General features: G+C 43.1%; 3 protein-coding genes across 4 annotated transcripts in view; 1 reads left to right on the plus strand and 2 right to left on the minus strand.

The window, feature by feature from the left end:
* The window catches only part of magi2b (membrane associated guanylate kinase, WW and PDZ domain containing 2b), a 95,149-nt gene extending 94,088 nt beyond the window's left edge, over positions 1 to 1,061 (plus strand). Inside the window, exon 22 of the mRNA XM_085461540.1 lies at positions 304 to 1,061. Coding sequence (XP_085317666.1) covers positions 304 to 998 — 695 coding nt within the window. The 3' untranslated portion in view covers positions 999 to 1,061. The remainder of the gene's footprint in view (positions 1 to 303) is intronic.
* Positions 1,062 to 3,451: 2,390 nt separating this feature from the next.
* On the minus strand, positions 3,452 to 10,218 carry LOC146704410 (endoplasmic reticulum-Golgi intermediate compartment protein 2-like). 2 transcript variants are annotated; one of them, XM_085461552.1, is made up of 13 exons: positions 9,528 to 10,218; positions 9,342 to 9,450; positions 9,212 to 9,258; positions 9,066 to 9,133; positions 8,924 to 8,964; positions 8,592 to 8,693; positions 8,413 to 8,505; positions 7,056 to 7,111; positions 6,857 to 6,955; positions 6,664 to 6,761; positions 6,413 to 6,575; positions 5,063 to 5,136; positions 3,452 to 4,963 (listed from the first exon to the last, which is right to left on the minus strand). In XM_085461552.1, the coding sequence occupies exons 1-13, from the start codon at positions 9,631 to 9,633 to the stop codon at positions 4,901 to 4,903; spliced, it is 1,119 nt and encodes a 372-aa protein (XP_085317678.1). In that variant the 5' UTR covers positions 9,634 to 10,218; the 3' UTR covers positions 3,452 to 4,900. The 2 variants fall into 2 exon arrangements, with proteins under 2 accessions (XP_085317678.1, XP_085317677.1); XM_085461551.1 differs by having other exon boundaries at positions 3,453 to 4,966; positions 9,528 to 10,216.
* Positions 10,219 to 13,698: 3,480 nt separating this feature from the next.
* On the minus strand, positions 13,699 to 16,652 carry kxd1 (KxDL motif containing 1). Its single transcript, XM_085461557.1, has 5 exons — positions 16,519 to 16,652; positions 16,115 to 16,234; positions 15,841 to 15,993; positions 15,720 to 15,766; positions 13,699 to 14,640 (listed from the first exon to the last, which is right to left on the minus strand). Exons 2-5 carry the CDS (start codon positions 16,210 to 16,212, stop codon positions 14,384 to 14,386), a joined length of 555 nt encoding a protein of 184 aa, XP_085317683.1. The 5' UTR covers positions 16,213 to 16,234; positions 16,519 to 16,652; the 3' UTR covers positions 13,699 to 14,383.
* Positions 16,653 to 16,963: the final 311 nt, after the last annotated feature.

Here is a 16,963-nt window from a genome sequence, read left to right on the forward strand (position 1 = left end):
TGGGTCTAATTGTCCTGAAGAGGGTTTTGAAGTAGACTTTGTACTCGAGAGCTGCTCGGGATCAGTCCGTCACACACAGCTGCAAATATGTTAACTGTTTACAAGCACTGAATAAATCCTTACACGTAAGTCTGTTGCTGTGCTGCTTATACACATGTGCATGCAAGTTTGTCTGATATTATAAAAGAACGTGTTTATCTCTGGGGTGTTTTCCCTTTCTTTCTGTGTCTGTATGCATGTGCATGATCATTTCCACCTCTTTCATATCAGTCCTCTTGAGCATATTGTTTTCCTCCCTGACAGACTGTGCCGGCCCCTGGGATTCCCTTTCTACAGCCCACTCTGCCCTGCAGGAAGTGACCCTGGAAGCTCACCTGAATCCATTGCTCTCATCCCATCCATCGTCAGCCCCAGATTCCCCTCATCGGCTCCCTCTAGAGGCCACAGTGTGCATGGCAGACAAAGCTCCAAAGCTGACAGACCACAGCTCCATTAGAGGGGCTGCAGGTGGCAGGTCCACCGAGCAGAAATGCATCATCAGGGGGCAGGGAACCCCTCAGGGGTCGGGAGAGATGGACTGTGGACCGGGCGACAGACAGCTTCGTGCTTTGCCTTCCAAAGCTATTGTGGGAAAGTGCATTGACAGAAGAGAGAGGCAAAGGGAGACTTGCTCCCCCTGCTGTAAGAGAAAGGATCTGCATACACAAGCGTTAAGCACTATCTGGCCCTGGGACCCATTTGCTGGTGTGAATTTGAACGGAGCCTCTCAGGGCAGTGGAGATGGACATATCAGCCTCCAGGAGAGGCTGGTGTCCCGAGGTCTGTTCTCCAGAGAAGATGAGCGGGCCGGTGGCCACATTGGGCTCTACTGCCCCTCCAAAAACGTGGAAGATCCTCCAACAAGGAGTGCTGCTGCCTCCCCGAGGCCCTGGAATGTCCCTGGGTCTGACAAACTGCCTGGCACCCTGAGGTCCTGGACCTCCACAGTAAGCAGGTAGAAGGGATCTTACTGGTTTGGGCCGAGTCACACTGTATGGCTCCTCATTCAGTTCACCACTGGACCTTTCAGAGAACCAGTAGATCTCCCTTGCCGCCTCTGTCTGCCCTGTTTTCATCGCCATCGACTTCTGAGATCATGTTTTATATTTCAGTTGTTGTTACAAGATGATTATTACACCCACCACCTTAAAGACAAAGAAACTTACACAGCTATTGTAACATATGGTCTAAACCTTTGGGGACCCTTTTATGCGACTTCTGATTTTCTGATCACAGATGGAGCAATGACGCCTGACTCTGAGTGGAGCTGTACTTTCGATATGTACCTTTAAATGCTCGACTGTATCTGGTTCAGACTGTTTAGTGCAGCGTGGGCTCACACAAGGAAGAGAAACATATGTAGAACCAGGGGATTTCTGTTTTCTTGCCCTGTTTTCTCTGCGCAGTGGGATGAACCAGACTACAGGTGTGTCAGATGGAAGCAGTGACACTGAAACTCCTGGAACACACGGCACTGACCCCAACCACAGCCCAGTTAACCTGACATATGTTAAATCGCACATGCCTACCAATATATCTCATACTATAAATGTAAAGATGTGAAAAATATGTACATTTGGTAAACTCAGAAACATACCTATTGGTGTTTTTGAGGCAGTGTTGTAGTTAGACACATTGTTTAAAAAAAACAAACAAACAAAAAAAGAAGCAGGACAGTATTTTAGGATCACTGTTTCCACGGCCTCGTCTAAAAACTACATATCAAAGACTGTGCGAGTCACCACACCCGGACCGCCGAGGCAGGCGGCGTTTGTGTGCATGGATATACACCACCATGTCTTTAGACAGGGACTCGTGTCTTTTAAAGGCAGAAAATCGAGATGTGGAGCAGACCGGTCGGCACTCATGAGACGAAAAGGATTTTTTTTCCCCACGAAATTGAACAAAATTGAACTTTTGTGTAACTGAAGACAGTTGGCTTAGTAAGAACTCATGATACTCTTCTGAGTTATGTACACAACTTGATCACAGTCAACCATGCAGTCATTGTGCAGAATTATAAGCTGTGTTGTATTCATTTTAATGATCAAAAGGAAAAATTTGTCCAGTCTCTATTTCCCATTTCTATGCCTTTAACTGTGCTAAGTGTACCACATCACTGTGGGAGAGGGGCATCGGTGCGGGGAAGAGGAGGCCGATGGTTATGAGGTGGGGCAGAGTGCCTTACTCGAACTAATGCAGAGCTGTTGCCGTTGTGAAGTATTTTGGGAACTGAATGCAAAACAGATATCAGCGACCATGCACACGCGTCAGCAAACCGCTAAGTTTCGTCGGATGCCAAGCAGTATATATCTTGATGCACTCGGCTGTATAGCTTGTCAGTGTCAATGATTGCCCTTTGTCCCCTTGTGTTTTAAAGGGGATAACATGTAGCCTGTAGCATCACATCCTCTTCTTAGAGTCGTCTGGGAGTGTAGAGCTGTGAACGTCTATGGAGATAGGGCTGTATCAAAGAGGACCACGGTTTCTGTGTTTCAGCTTAACGTTAAGTTTGTATTCTTGCCCGCAAATGTCACATCTGTGAAACATACATGCATTTAAATATGACGTCACTGTCCTCCTGCATTTCTCCATTTCGATGTCATCAATTTCTCTCAGCGGGATGTGTGCTCTTTATTAAAACTTTATCACTTAAGCTTTTGAGTACTGGAGGACCAGATTAATTTAAAAAAAAAAAAAGACTGTTTGACTGAATGCAACATGATGGTACATCCAAGCTGTGCTCGTAAGCTGCTGGGAAAGCCAGGCACCTGCAGACTGGGATACTAGTAAGACTTTGTGCATTGAGAGTCATCGGGCCTGATCCTGATTCGCGGTGGATTCTGACTGAGCTGTGTGTTCTGTGATTAAAATGGTTGTGGAAAGACGCAGTAGGCTGTAGAAACGTGTTTGCCGTATGTACAAATGTCAAAGTTAGGAAACGCTGAAAGAATACATCATCCAGCCCTCTGTCTCCATCCAGGCCGCCCCCACCCCCACCCCTTGCCTGCTGTGACCGATTTTTGTATGAAGAAACAAAAAAAATCTGCTTATCAGAACCTGTGAAGGATGGCACGCTCATAAACCCCCACTGAGATCAAGTATAACTGTGTAGTGTTAATTGTGTACTATTCACCTTGTACAGCTGTATTCCTACAAATATGGTTTACTGTATCATTGATACTGTAGTTTCAAAGACGTGAACAACTATTTTTATGAAATGCGACAGTACTGATATATTACATTTTGCTAAAAAACAAAACTTGTTTACTGAAAGATATTCTGAAATACTGTCAAATAAACTCTTGACATGGTGTAAAATATTCTTTTCTACAGGTTCTTGCTTGTAAAATTGGGACGAGAGAAAATAATGGATCCGTTTATTCATCAATGTATAAATAATCAACAATTTGGGTTATTAAGTAGTCGTTTACCCAAACAAAACAGCAAATATTCACTGCAGTTAAGCATCGCTATTGAGGAGTACTAGGTGAGGGCTAGTTCTTTTAGGTTCAGCAGATAACAAGATGGTGTATCGGTCAGGATACAGGAAGGAGGACAAGAGGCTTCCACTTTGCTGGATTGTCACCGCCAGCTGTTTTATTGCCACCTAGATGGTCAGTGTTGCCAGCAGTTTCCAGTCACGAACTTAACACTCGGAGCATCACCGTGAAGGATGGCAACCAGGAACACAGCTTGATGAGGTAAAACAGACCTAACACGGAAAGACCATCTCCCCTCCTGGAAAATTTCTGCATTTATATTTGACTCTAAATGATGTTTTCCTATTTATTCTTATCATGGATATGCCTACGTCATTTCCCGCAACTCCACCCCACACAATATTGCAGAGCAAAGACATAAAATCTCAGAGCCTTTTATACAATCACTTTCAGCCATTTTTTTTTTTTTATTGCTAAATTGTGTGTGCCGTTTATTTAAAAGAGCAACCAGCAATCACAACACCGCTGGCTCTGAGACTTTCAGCACTTCCAGCCATAGACGGGTCAGATTGTAGCAGGATGTACAACACAGTTAAATGCAGACAGTGAACTTAAAACTTATTTTCCCACATCAGTTTCCTATTTAACCAATGTCACCAACAAACACTCTTATACTTTTCACACAATTCCACTTTAAAAGGGACACACATCCATCCATCAACGCTTCTCTGGTGGAGCTAATCCCAGCTGCCATCGGGTGATAGGCGGGGTATACCACAGACAGATCACCAGGCTATTGCAGGGCTAATAGTTACGTCCATTCACGCTCACATATACACCTACGGCCCATTTAGAATCACTGCTTAACCAAACCTGCATGTCCCTGGACACTGGGAGGAAATCACAGGGAAAAGATCCAGGCTCAGCTCAGTTAGCAGATGGATTTAAACCCAGAACCCCAATACCCGTGCACACGTTTCTCCCTTTTTGCATGTGATGAGATGCATTTTAGACCGGGGCACTGAGAAGTTGTTCCATGTCCCTGACAGGTTTAAGTATAACATTCACTTCTGTAAAAAGGCTGAAGTATGAGGAAGGGGCCCCACAGCAGAGGGAAGTGAAAATGTGTTGGCCTGCAGGTATCTTTGCAGTAAATCTAATCAATTCTACAACATTTATCTAAGAATTTCTGCTTTCCATCTCTCCAGTGATGCTGACACGTGACAAGTGGAGGTACTGACTACAGTCTTTCATAAGTAGATGAATCACTGCTTCTGGTTTGTGGAATTACACAGTTAAAACAGATACAAATACACATTTTTAACAAAAAAGGGAACATTTTATAATAAAACTTGTAAACATCTCCCCAGCATGTCATTGCTGTGTGTGGGTAAGGCCAAGATTGTGAGCATCTGCTGTTACTCAGTGTAGTTTTCAGCAGGAAGCTGAGTTTCACTGTTTTCCTGCGCTGGCAGGTCATCCTTCTGAGGAAGGAGAAAATAAGAAATTAGTACCACTAAAAAAAAAAAAAGAAAGAACTAAATTGCTCTTGTACTTGTTTTACTTCTGCGTTAACTTACAGGTTTGTAGATTCCCATTTGGAAACGACAGCAAACTACATCAACCAAGAATCCCACCAAGCCGTGGATCATACCTGCCGGGAGAGAAAAACTTTAAATACTGATGTTCATGTTCAGGGTTTAGATGAGGTGAAAGCAGCTTGGTCTAAGTTGTTACCTGCTGCTTTTATGCAGTGGCTAAATCTGTGAATAATGCATAAAGTTTTTCTCTTCATCCAGGTAGATTAACAGGATTCATTTAAGAATGATGGTTCACAAACAGAGTCACAGGATCCTCCAGGGCTTAGTCTTGGCAGGAACACCATGTTTGGGATTACAACATTCAGGTACTTCTGCTGTTAAGCTGAAGATTTCTGTGAGAATAGTTGGATCTACTTTGTTAAATTACATGCAAAGGTCTCATATCCTGTTTTACTGGTTAAAGGGTCACTCTAAAGCTTTTTGTTATAATAGCCAAACTATCAATGAGATCAGCCTGTGTACAAATGACTCCTTCAGACTTTACTGAACTGTTTCTGTTCTGCTCTTGACCCTGTATGATATCAGTGAGATCTTAGACACAGAAACTCCACCCACCTGCTGTTTAATCTCTCTGGAGAGGCTGCGAGGTGCAGCCAATTAGAAAAAAATGGCTTAAAACTGGATATGGGAGCTAAAACCACTTAACACAAGTCGACAACATGAGAGGTTCCACTATAAGATAAATAAGTATTCATTTGTACTGTGAATCGTGCAAAGCTAAAGTATAAAAGTCTATACATGAGCATAATAAGAGCACTTTATGATGGGAATTTGTTAGTATGGTTCTTGCATTATAGCATGATTTAATTAGTTAACTTGCAAGGAGCGATTGTCATGAAATGCTTGTAAGCAGCTCTGACATTCAAAATCTATTTTCAAAGTTTTAAAGGTTAGTGTATCTTTTGACTTTCCTCCTATAAAGATGTGACGACCTCCCCTGTACCCTTGATGACGAGTTTTGACACGTCAGTATACGTCAACAATGTCGTGGTTTGACGATCATTAGAATAACTTCCAGGTTTTTCCAAGGGTAGCTGCATAAACAGCACCGCAGTAACTTCTTATCCACATGCAGTGATTTTGTTCTATAAGCAGGCTGAAATATGACCAAAACAACTCAGGTCAGAAAAGAGCTTCAAGGGTTACTCCTGTTAGGCTTTCAAGGGGTAAAGGGTTAAAGCTGTTGCTGCTGCTTGATGCCTCCTTGTTCTGAACAAACAATCACTGTGACCTCCAAGTTGGTTTTCAGTCAGGAGAGCAATCTAAAAATGTTACTGCAGCACACTCTTAATGCAGACGGCACTCAAACAGCATGAGCACGTTAGCTACCTGTGGTGGAGAAAATGCCTCCGATGATGCCGCAGAGTCTGACGAGGAACTGCCACAGAGGCATGTGCTGCTCAGTGACTTTGACCATTAGTGAGCTGATATCATATTTCATAAAGATCCCTGAGACTCCGTGGCTGCCTGCAGCATGGTTTATCACACGTTCCTGTGGGACAGCCAAAGGCATACAAATGCTTTCAGTACAATGATGCACTATCTACTCCCCAGCTAAAACAGTACAAACCCAGACCTACCCGCTCAGTGACGGAGTACTGATGCGTGTCTGCAGACACTTTGTAGGTGTTCAGTTTGGTTGGCACAATGGTGATGAAGTACTGAAACATGTGGTTAGCTGGAAAGAAGCATCAAGAGCCATCAGTGGAAATAAAAGTTTATCAGAGCACTTTAATAACAAGTAATTCAACAACATCTGAAACACCAACTTACAATCAATAGCAATTTTCTCTGTGCCGTCCAGAGGGCTGATCATTCCAGGAAGTGGCTCTCCGAAGGACAGGTGGTCAATCCGGTGAGAGAAGTTGTAAGCTGTAACAAATACAAAACAATAAATAATCTTTATAACATATAAAACAGTTTAATTTCCATCTGTTGCTGCCATTTGGTGTCAGAAAGTCTGCAAACCTACAGTCATGGCTGACGAGGGCGGCTAAATGGGCGTGACCTCGAGGATGCGGGATGGACCTGTAAGTGGATGAAAAGGTCAGCGTTAACTTTATATGTAAATCAATGACATGAAAACAGCCAAAATATCCCATGCTAGTGATCTAATTTGCAAACAGAGCAGCACAGAGGTGAGCAGAGGTTAGAGCACGGGTATCAAGGCCCCGACTCCAGCCCTTGATAATAAGATGGGAGCAAAACCAACTTCTGTGGGGAAATTTGTATTTGATAATCAATGTGCAAAACTATAAGCTTGCAGAGAGCAATGTCACCTTTCCATATAGCGGTAGAAGCAAGTCATTTCAGTCTCTGTGTGATTCCCCTCCTCATAGCCACTGATGTCAATGCAACTTTCCGTCTCTCTTGATGGAAATGTGTTGAAATAGTTTTACAAGAGCGACTGGGATTCATCCCACATCAGCATAAAGAAGTACTGAACAGCAGAGCTGTGCGATAATCAAATTTTAATTTTAGCTTTCAGATTATTAAACCAAGATAACAAAAATCATTACTGTTCCATATTCTATTCATTTATAATTACCACTCCACAAAAGGCCAGATCCACTGCCTACAATCAATTACTTCATTCAGTTAAATTATAATTAAAGTTCGTGGAAATCCCCTTCACTGAAAAAACAAAACAAACTTCTACTGTTTTTCTGTCTTTGTTTTGTAATTGTGTTATAGGGTGGCTGTAGCTCAGGTGGTAGAGCAGGTCATCTACTGATCGGAAGGTTGGTGGTTCGATTCCTGGCTTCCCCTAGTCTGCATGCCAAATATCCTTGGGCAAGATACTAACCCGAAATTGCTCTCCGATGCATTCATCGGAGTATGAATGTGTGTGAATGTCAGTTGTGCTTGTGCGAATGGGTGTGAATGGGTGAATGCACAAGTTGTGTAAAGCGCTTTGAGTGCTCAGAAGAGTGGAAAAGCGCTATATAAGAACTAGTCCATTTACCATTTATAATTTGTGTTGATTTTTGCCAATCCTACTAGACATGTCTTGCATGCAGCTCAATAATCCAAGTGAGGAACTCCCAGAAAGTTAATTCTATTCATTTAGATTTTCATCAGGCGAAGAGACTTGGATAAGTGACGAAACAGCATCCAGATGAACAGAATCAACTTTTTGGCAGCCTTACTAGACAGTCCGGACTGTGGTGACTGACACGTGGAGTCCAAAGACGATGCGCGCTCACATTAGGGCCATGCAGGAAGCAGTACCTGCTATGATTGTTTCTGTACAGTGGGAGGACGTTTACAGTCTATGGTTCAAAATAAAAAACTGTGTTAAATAATACATCGTTTTGAGTGTTACCTACTTGCCAACAGTAATGTGGAAATTTCCTGCCACCTTGTTGACATAGAGATGTCCATGGATCCTGCAGGCACTCAGGGAAGCGGTGCTGTCCTCACTGCGGGGGGGAAACTTAAGCAATCAGCGTAATCGCACTTTCATTCACCTCCCAACAAAACACAGATAATCCTGAGGGTCCTTTACCTTTTCGTCTGAGCAGGAGGAGCTCCTTTTATTGCAGCCTTGAAGATGACATCCTGCAGAGCGTGCTCCACTCTCAGACGCTCCTGGATGTGCAGAAGAGTCCTGACAGGCAGGGACAGAAATATTAGGACAAAAAAGACTCACTTGGGATACAATTAACCTTTTTTTTTTTTTTCAAATTACATCAACAAATGTGAGGATGCAAACTTTGTCTTAATTATTAGTAAAGCTTCAGTGAGTTAAAGATCTATGCAGCCTAACATTCGCGTGATTTAGTGTTACTAGATTATAGATCATAATATCCAAGTACTGAATGTGAATAAATCACTTACATGTGCCATATTCTTTGCTGTGGTGGGAGCTCAAAGTTGACCTAAATTGTAAGAAAAAAAAAAAAAACCCAAAAAAACAACTGTTGGACATGCCAGAGATTACATTTTCATTGTTCTCTGCATGATAAAATCACAAACCCACCGGTTCATATTGTAATCCATCAGAGGCCACCATGGTCTCTGCCAGATCGAGGACATCTGCTCCTATATCTGCATCCAATCAAACACGGAAGTTAAAAACCTTTTCCTGCCCTAAACACACACACAAATACACCTGTATCTACTTACATTGGCATCTCATGGCCACTGTAATGTCCACATTTATCCTGAGTTTACTGTTGGTGAAGAACAGGTGCAGTTAGGACACAGCTGAGAGGTTTTTGAGGGCGGTGATGGCATGAACCTGTTCAGCTTTTACCTGCTGAAGTCTCTGTCCACCTCGTATTCGTACTTCATCCATGTGTGTCTGTACACAAAGAACTCCAACAAGGCGAGGACAGCCATGAAAGTGAATGCTATCAGAGACACTGGAGAGAGTTTGAAATGGGATTAGACTGAACTCTCCTCTCAGATTAGCTACAGCTAAAAAATGTGCAGTCTGTACCTGTCCCACCGCTGGTTGTGGACTCCACGTAGCTTTCAGGAACTTTAGGAAAAGCGTCTAACTCCTTCATCAGAGTCAGAGCCTTCTTCTTCGTCAGCCTCCTCATCTTGGGACCTGCGGCGGAGCTTAAACTCCAGGTGACTCCCACATGAAGTGGATGTTTTCGGGTTTGATGTGTTTAAAGCGACGACAGCTGAGGTCTAAGTTAGTTTGCTGACGTTGGTCATGACAGCTACCGGGCTAGCGTATAGCATTAGCTAGCTAACTAGCCGAACAACTGGATTAATGCTAAATTAAATGCCCCCCAAAAAAGGAATTATATACAGCTAAAGAGCTTGTGTTTACGATGACACAGCAAGAAATATACAATTACAAAAGAAGCTACCCCGGTATAAGTGTGTTATGGAGTATCTGCATTGTCGTTTGACCCGCATTGTCAACACAGAAAAACGGCACTCTTTTGGCCCTAACGCCCGCTAGTGGTTAAGAGGGGAGTCCGCCTGCATTTCTTCCTGTTTAGTCCTGGTATTCTACTGCTGCCACAAATCACCTGAGTCACTCCACCCTGTCCGGACTCTCTTCACTATTTCACTTACACACTGTTCGTTGCTTTGAATGGTTGACACCATGTATTTATTTCTGCTCCGTGCAGCTTCACTGTTACACCTGCCTTTTTCTTGTATTTACTTTCATTCATCCACTGCAAACCTCCACCTCTCCAGGATCTTTTTCACCTGCTCACTATTCTCACAACTTAATTTGTCAGTGTGTTCATCTGCACTGCAAACAAGAAGGAGCTCAGAGACATTATGACACGGTTGCTGTGTGACATTTCATTTTTTGTGAGAATTATTTAGCAGTAACTACTAAAGAGCAGCTCCTACACAGTGTTTAGGTGTTGTGCCACTCTAGTGCCAGGCTAATTATGTGATTATTACATGATTATTACAAGACCCCCAATTGTGGATTACATAGCATCAGTCCTTCTCACCATGGGTGAAAGTGAATGTCCAGATTATCTGCAGTTATTAAAAGGGTCTAACTGATCTTTTTAATACTATTCATGTTGTGCTGTAGGAGCTTGCACCTAAAGTATCCTTTTAACCTGCAGCTGCGGATTAGGAGGCCTCCAACTTTCTCCAGTGTTATTGACTTTTGTTGTACTATTGTTTTATATTTTGAATTCAAATTGTTATTTTCTATTGACTTGAAAAATACAAATCTTCATTTTGTAAGATAAAGATGAAGTAAACAATTGTCTCTCTCTCATATATATATAAATATATATATATATATTATATATATATATATATATATATATAAATATATATATAATGGATAGCGTAGTGGTTAGACTACACGCCTTTGGAACAGAGGATCGCAAGTTCGATTCCTGCCTGGGGCGTCTGTATCCAGTAAGGGTCCTAAGGCTAGACCCCCTATGCTAAGCAAGCCTACCGCAGACATGAGCGAGACAGATAAATATGAAGGCATGCTGGCTCGGACGTCGCCCGGATCAACAAGGTCCGCGTCAGGTGTTGAGGAACCAGGGCACCCTGACGAAAAGTGGGCTACTGGAACAAGAAGGCATCGGTGGGCAAGGGACGAAAACAGGGCGTTGTTGGAATGCTACTACGCAAGTAACCCCGGCGGAAGGGGCTACATGAATAGGATGAGGGACCTATGGATTCTTCGATACCCAACATCCACAATGACGGCGAAACAACTAGTAGCTCAGTGTTCCAACATTCGAAAGAAGGGACTGCTCTCACAGCTAGAGATTGACGAGGTACAACACAAATGCTACGGCAAGGAGGAGTCAGGACGCCAGGTCAGGGGGGAGATATCATCACCCCCACCCGAGATTGGGTACATAGCCCCAAGTGCGATAGGAGAAGGATCGTTGAGTGCGAGAGGAACTGACCTGAAAAATAGGATCATGGCCAAGCTTGAAACCTGGATCCCCCGTAGCCGGTTACCAAGATTACGTGAAGTACCCTCAGAAGGTCTGCTAGATGATGTTAATGCAGCACTACGGGCAATACCTACAACCACGATTACCGACACTAACAAGCTGATCTACAATACGGCAGCAGTGATCAGTGAGATGCTTGGCTACAAGTTGAACAGCCACAAGGGGCAGTACCCTCCATGGAGAAGGAGGCTAGAGGGCAAGATCAAAGTAGCACGGAGGGAGGTTAGCCAACTAACGGAGTTGCAGAAAGGTGCGACAAATAAGGTGCCTAAGAAATACAGCAAGCTGTCCATACCTGAGGCCTTGGAAACTGCCAAGCAAAGACTCACAGCCTTGGCCAGCCGCTTGAGGAGGTACACCAGAGAGATAGAAGGCAGGAGAATAAACCAGCTGTTCTCCACAGAACCAGCAAAGGTGTACTCTCAGTGGCAAGGGAACAATAAGAGAACAGCACCACCAAGGCTGGAGACGGAGCAATACTGGAAGAGCATATGGGAGAAGGATGCAACCCATAACGGCAATGCTCAGTGGCTAGAGGATCTGAGGGCAGACCACAGCGACCTCCCTGAACAGGGTCCAGTAACCATCACAGTGGCAGATATCCAAGAAAGGGTCTCCAGTATGAAGAGTTGGACAGCACCAGGGCCCGACATGGTTCACGCCTACTGGCTGAAGAAGCTGACTGCACTCCACGAGCGTCTGGCAGCACAAATGAACCAGCTGCTAGTTAACGAAAGACACCCGGAATGGCTAACTGAAGGCCGGACGGTCCTGATCCCCAAGGACCCCAAGAAGGGACCGGTCCCCTCCAACTACCGACCAATAACCTGCCTCAGTACTACATGGAAGTTCCTGTCAGGCATCATATCGGCTAAGATGAACAGGCACATGGGTCAATACATGAGCGGGACACAGAAAGGAATTGGCAAGAATACCAGAGGTGCAAAACACCAGCTACTGGTAGACAGAACAATCAGCCGAGACTGCAAGACCAGACTGACCAACCTGTGCACTGCCTGGATTGATTACAAGAAGGCCTATGACTCAATGCCCCACAGCTGGATACTGGAATGCCTAGAATTGTACAAGATCAATGGGACCCTAAGAGCCTTCATCAGGAACTCAATGGGGATGTGGCGTACAACACTAGAGGCCAACTCCAAGCCCATAGCACAAGTTACCATCAAGTGCGGGATCTACCAAGGAGATGCTCTGTCCCCACTGCTGTTCTGCATAGGCCTGAACCCCCTCAGTGAGATCATTAACAAGACTGGCTACGGATACCGACTACGGAACGGAGCAGTTGTCAGCCACCTCCTGTACATGGATGACATCAAGCTGTATGCCAAGAGTGAACGAGACATCGATTCACTGATCCACACTACCAGGCTATACAGCAATGACATTGGAATGTCGTTCGGACTGGAGAAGTGTAGTCGGATGGTAACAAAGAGAGGGAAGGTAGTCAGAACTGAGGGGATTGAACTACCAGAAGGCAACATTGCAGACATAGAGGACAGTTACAAGTACCTGGGGATCCCGCAGGCAAATGGGAACCATGAAGAGGCCGCTAGAAAGGCTGCAACCACCAAGTACCTGCAGAGGGTCAGGCAAGTCCTGAGGAGTCAGCTGAATGGTAAGAACAAGATTCGGGCCATCAACACGTACGCCCTGCCCGTGATCAGGTACCCTGCTGGGGTAATAGGCTGGAGTTTGCATGTTCTCCCCGTGTTTGCGTGGGTTCACTCCGGGTACTCCGGCTTCCTCCCACCGTCCAAAGACATGCAGCTTGTGGGGATAGGTTAATTGGAAAATCCAAATTGCCATTAGGTGTGAATGTGCGAGTGAATGTGAGCACGAATGGTTGTCTGTCCCTGTGTGTTGGCCCTGCGACAGACTGGCGACCTGTCCAGGGTGTACCCCGCCTCTCGCCCTATGACAGCTGGGATAGGCTCCAGCGCCCCCCGCGACCCTGAAAAGGATAAGCGGAAGCGAATGGATGGATGGATGGATATATACATGTATATACATATACACACACACATACATACATATTCTAACATGGACAAAGATCCATTTTAAAAAGACACCATTACAATTCTCAATGGTGAAATTAGCATCAAGAGATTCGTTGTTATTAACATGTGAGAAGTTTAGTATACAAACTGAGTTTTGTTAATGAGGGCTCATACACTGTTCAGCAGAAAAATGCAATTTTATTCAAGTGTAAAATTGCAACAACTAGAACTCTCCAGCGCTTCCATTACCGTATACCATTACTTATTTTAGCTTTAGCATCTTTGCTTTTCAAATTAATATTGTTATGTAGCAGTATAAAAAAATAAATATATTTAGTTTTACACTTTTAAACCAAATGATATCTGTAACTAGCAGTCGGACACACTCATGAAGGTGCTGATAAACATATTTCCTGGTTTTATGGGAAATAAATTATATATAGGGTTAACAGGAGACTGCTGAATAACAATGCTGCAACAAGTGCAATAAACATTTGCAAAAACTAACTACCAATATTCAGAGTGAGACTAGATTTTGTATCTGTTATTTATGTTGACATGATGAGAACTTCTTCGTACACACAGGCTTTTGCTCAGGTTTGCTGTATAGTTATACACATACAGATATACAGTGGTGTATTATACAAGTTCAAGTATTTTCTGCATTATTGTGGTGCTATGCTAGCACAACACAATTATGTATGGCAAAAAAAAAAAAGCATGTTTCTTACTGACAGTGCAAAGCCACCTCAAAACATCAAACAAACAAATGACCGCAAACATTACAGTGGCAAGTGCACATGCAATTATACAACAAGACTTCCTGAAAAAAAAGAAGTTTAAAGTGACCCATTAACTGTTCACTATTCTGCAGGGACTGAGTCAGGACCCTCGTCCTGCAGGACAGCTGTCTCTAGGAAGTCAGAGGTGGGCGTGTCAGGTGGCTCCTGAGAGAGCTCTTCAGAGCATCTGCTCACAGTGGGCGAGATCACATCTGGACTTGTGTCACATGACTCTGTGCTCTGCTCTGAGGTGGCTGTGGTAGTAGTTGTGGCAATGCTTGGGGGAACTGGGTCAAATTCATCGTCATCTTCCTCAGAAATGGGCGACTCATGGATGTCTGTCAGGAAAAATACATTGTTTAAAAAATTCAATTTACAGTGCCGCGAAAACATATTTAGCTTCTTCCTGATTTCTTAGTTATTTGCATATTTGTTACACATGTTTAAGATCATTAAGCAAATTTTAATATTAGACCAAGATAATCCGACTAAGTACAAAATGCATGTTTGCCATCTAAACCTCATCTAAACCTACCTGGTCCTGTGTGAATAAATAAACCTGATAAACGTATAAACTGTCACCCTTGGCAGCAAGAACTACAGTCAAGTGCTCTGTTAGTTTTACACCAAAAAAAAGGGACTGCAACCTTTTAAGTTTAACTTAAGTCTCATCAATCCTCAGATTATTTTCTTGATGTAAATATTTTTGTGAGAGAAGATGATTTGGTGTTTTCTTTTGGGTCAGCAGTGGTTTTAGCCTTGGAACTCTCCCATAGATGCCATTTTTCTCTAGTCACTTTCTTATTGTTGATTCATGAACACTGACTATAACTGATCTCAAATGTTGTCCTGGGGCCTTCTCTGATCTGCTGAATGAGTCGTTGATTTACTCTCAAGTAATTTTTGTAGGCCACCCTCTCCTGGTAAGGTTCACCATCGTTTTCTCCATTTGCAGATTTTGATTCCCTTTGTGGTTCGCAGGAAATGGTTTGGTAACCTGAAATATCAGTCAACTGTGTTTCTCAGCTGTTTCTTTATATTGTGGCATGAGCTGCCGTTTTTGAGATCTTTAAGCTTACCTCACTTTGTCAGGTTTAGTAATTTACTGATTCAACAATTCCAGCAGTAATCAGGCCACTAGTGAGGCTAATGAAAGTGAACTTAATCACAGTTAATTCAAGTTTCAAGGGGTGGGGAGGGGGTAATTAAATATCCACAGAGAGCCAGGTGAGATCGGATGGCTTTCCCCCCCCCAATAAATGAAATCATCATTTAAAAACTGCATTTTGTATTTATTCTGATTATATTTGTGTAATATTACCATTTACTTGATAATCTGAAACATGCAAGTGTGAAATATGAAAAAAAAGAAGAAGAAAGAAATCAAGTTGTGATGAATAGAAATCAAACAACTCACTGCTGAAAGCTTCTGGATACTGCTTAGCTATCTTTCCTTTTAGTGTCCTGGAGAGGCAGAGAAAGCCTGTGATTAAAGGTGTATTTTTTGTTTTTGCATGGTGGGAGTAGTAGACACTAACCTGATCCTTCTAAAGATGCTGTCCAGATCTTTCTTCATCTCCACAAGAGTGCGAGTGTGGAGTAGGAAACGCTCGTTCATCTGCTGCAGGCGTACATTAGACAGCCCATTAAAGTTGATCAGCATTTCATTGGTTTTCTCAAAACGGTCGAGCCTGTTTTCACAACAGTTAACCAGAGAAACAGAAATCTTAATCTCAGACACAAATGAAACGACCCCAAACAGCAGACATAGTTTATATTTCATGGCACCACTGGGCCCAGTCTGGTACTCACATGTGTCTCTGAGCCTGGATGATGGCGTTAACATCCTCAGAGTTGACCATGCTCAGCATCCGATTGCAGAACACGTCAGATGCCGTGTGCTCCACCATGATGACGAGCAAGCCGAAAAAACTGCAATTGGAAACATTTATTCATAACTGCATGAGCCAAAAATATCCAGAAATGTAAAAACAGGCATTTAATCAACGAGAAAGAAATAAGCTAGATTTGTAAACGCTAATTAAATCAGAGACAGTCAATTCCAGCTGTGAATTGTTTATTCACCGCATGCTGTGCCGGTGTTTAACTGCCCTCCAGCTCCCCGTTAGCACCCCAAACCAACCACCGCAAGATTAGTACGCTAGCTACCGAGCCGTAATAATAATAAATGCAACTACAAAGTTTACATTACTTACCTGAGCTCGGACGATGGCTATCTGTAGAGTTTGGACGACTACGCAGCAGATTAAGACTATATTTGACACCTGGCTGTGAAACAAAAACAACCCACTTCCATATGTTTTTCAAGTTCCTGTCACGAGACCAACGCTTCCGGTCTAAGGTTTTGTTTGTTTATTTTCGTTGTTGTTTTTTCATTAGTTTTCGTTAATAAGCTGTTTATATTAACTTATATATTTTTCAGTGAATTAAAATTAAATCGATATGTTTAATTCTACTGAGCCACGTCATTGTGTTTTATTTCGTTTTTACGTGCCATTCTTCCGCAATTTTATTTGTTTTTTCCCTACTGAGCTAATATGATTCCAGACAATTTCTTCTGTTTAACTGAGATCATTCTTGACTTTAGTGAAATGTCTTCTTTTGTCATTATAATGTTATTTTATTGAGCTGCTGTTCTTT

Source organism: Copadichromis virginalis, linkage group LG7 (genome assembly GCF_057382275.1).
Source record: "Copadichromis virginalis isolate Kocher_CV1m ecotype Utaka linkage group LG7, C_Virginalis_male_GT1.1, whole genome shotgun sequence".
In the NCBI taxonomy this organism is placed as follows: domain Eukaryota; kingdom Metazoa; phylum Chordata; class Actinopteri; order Cichliformes; family Cichlidae; genus Copadichromis; species Copadichromis virginalis.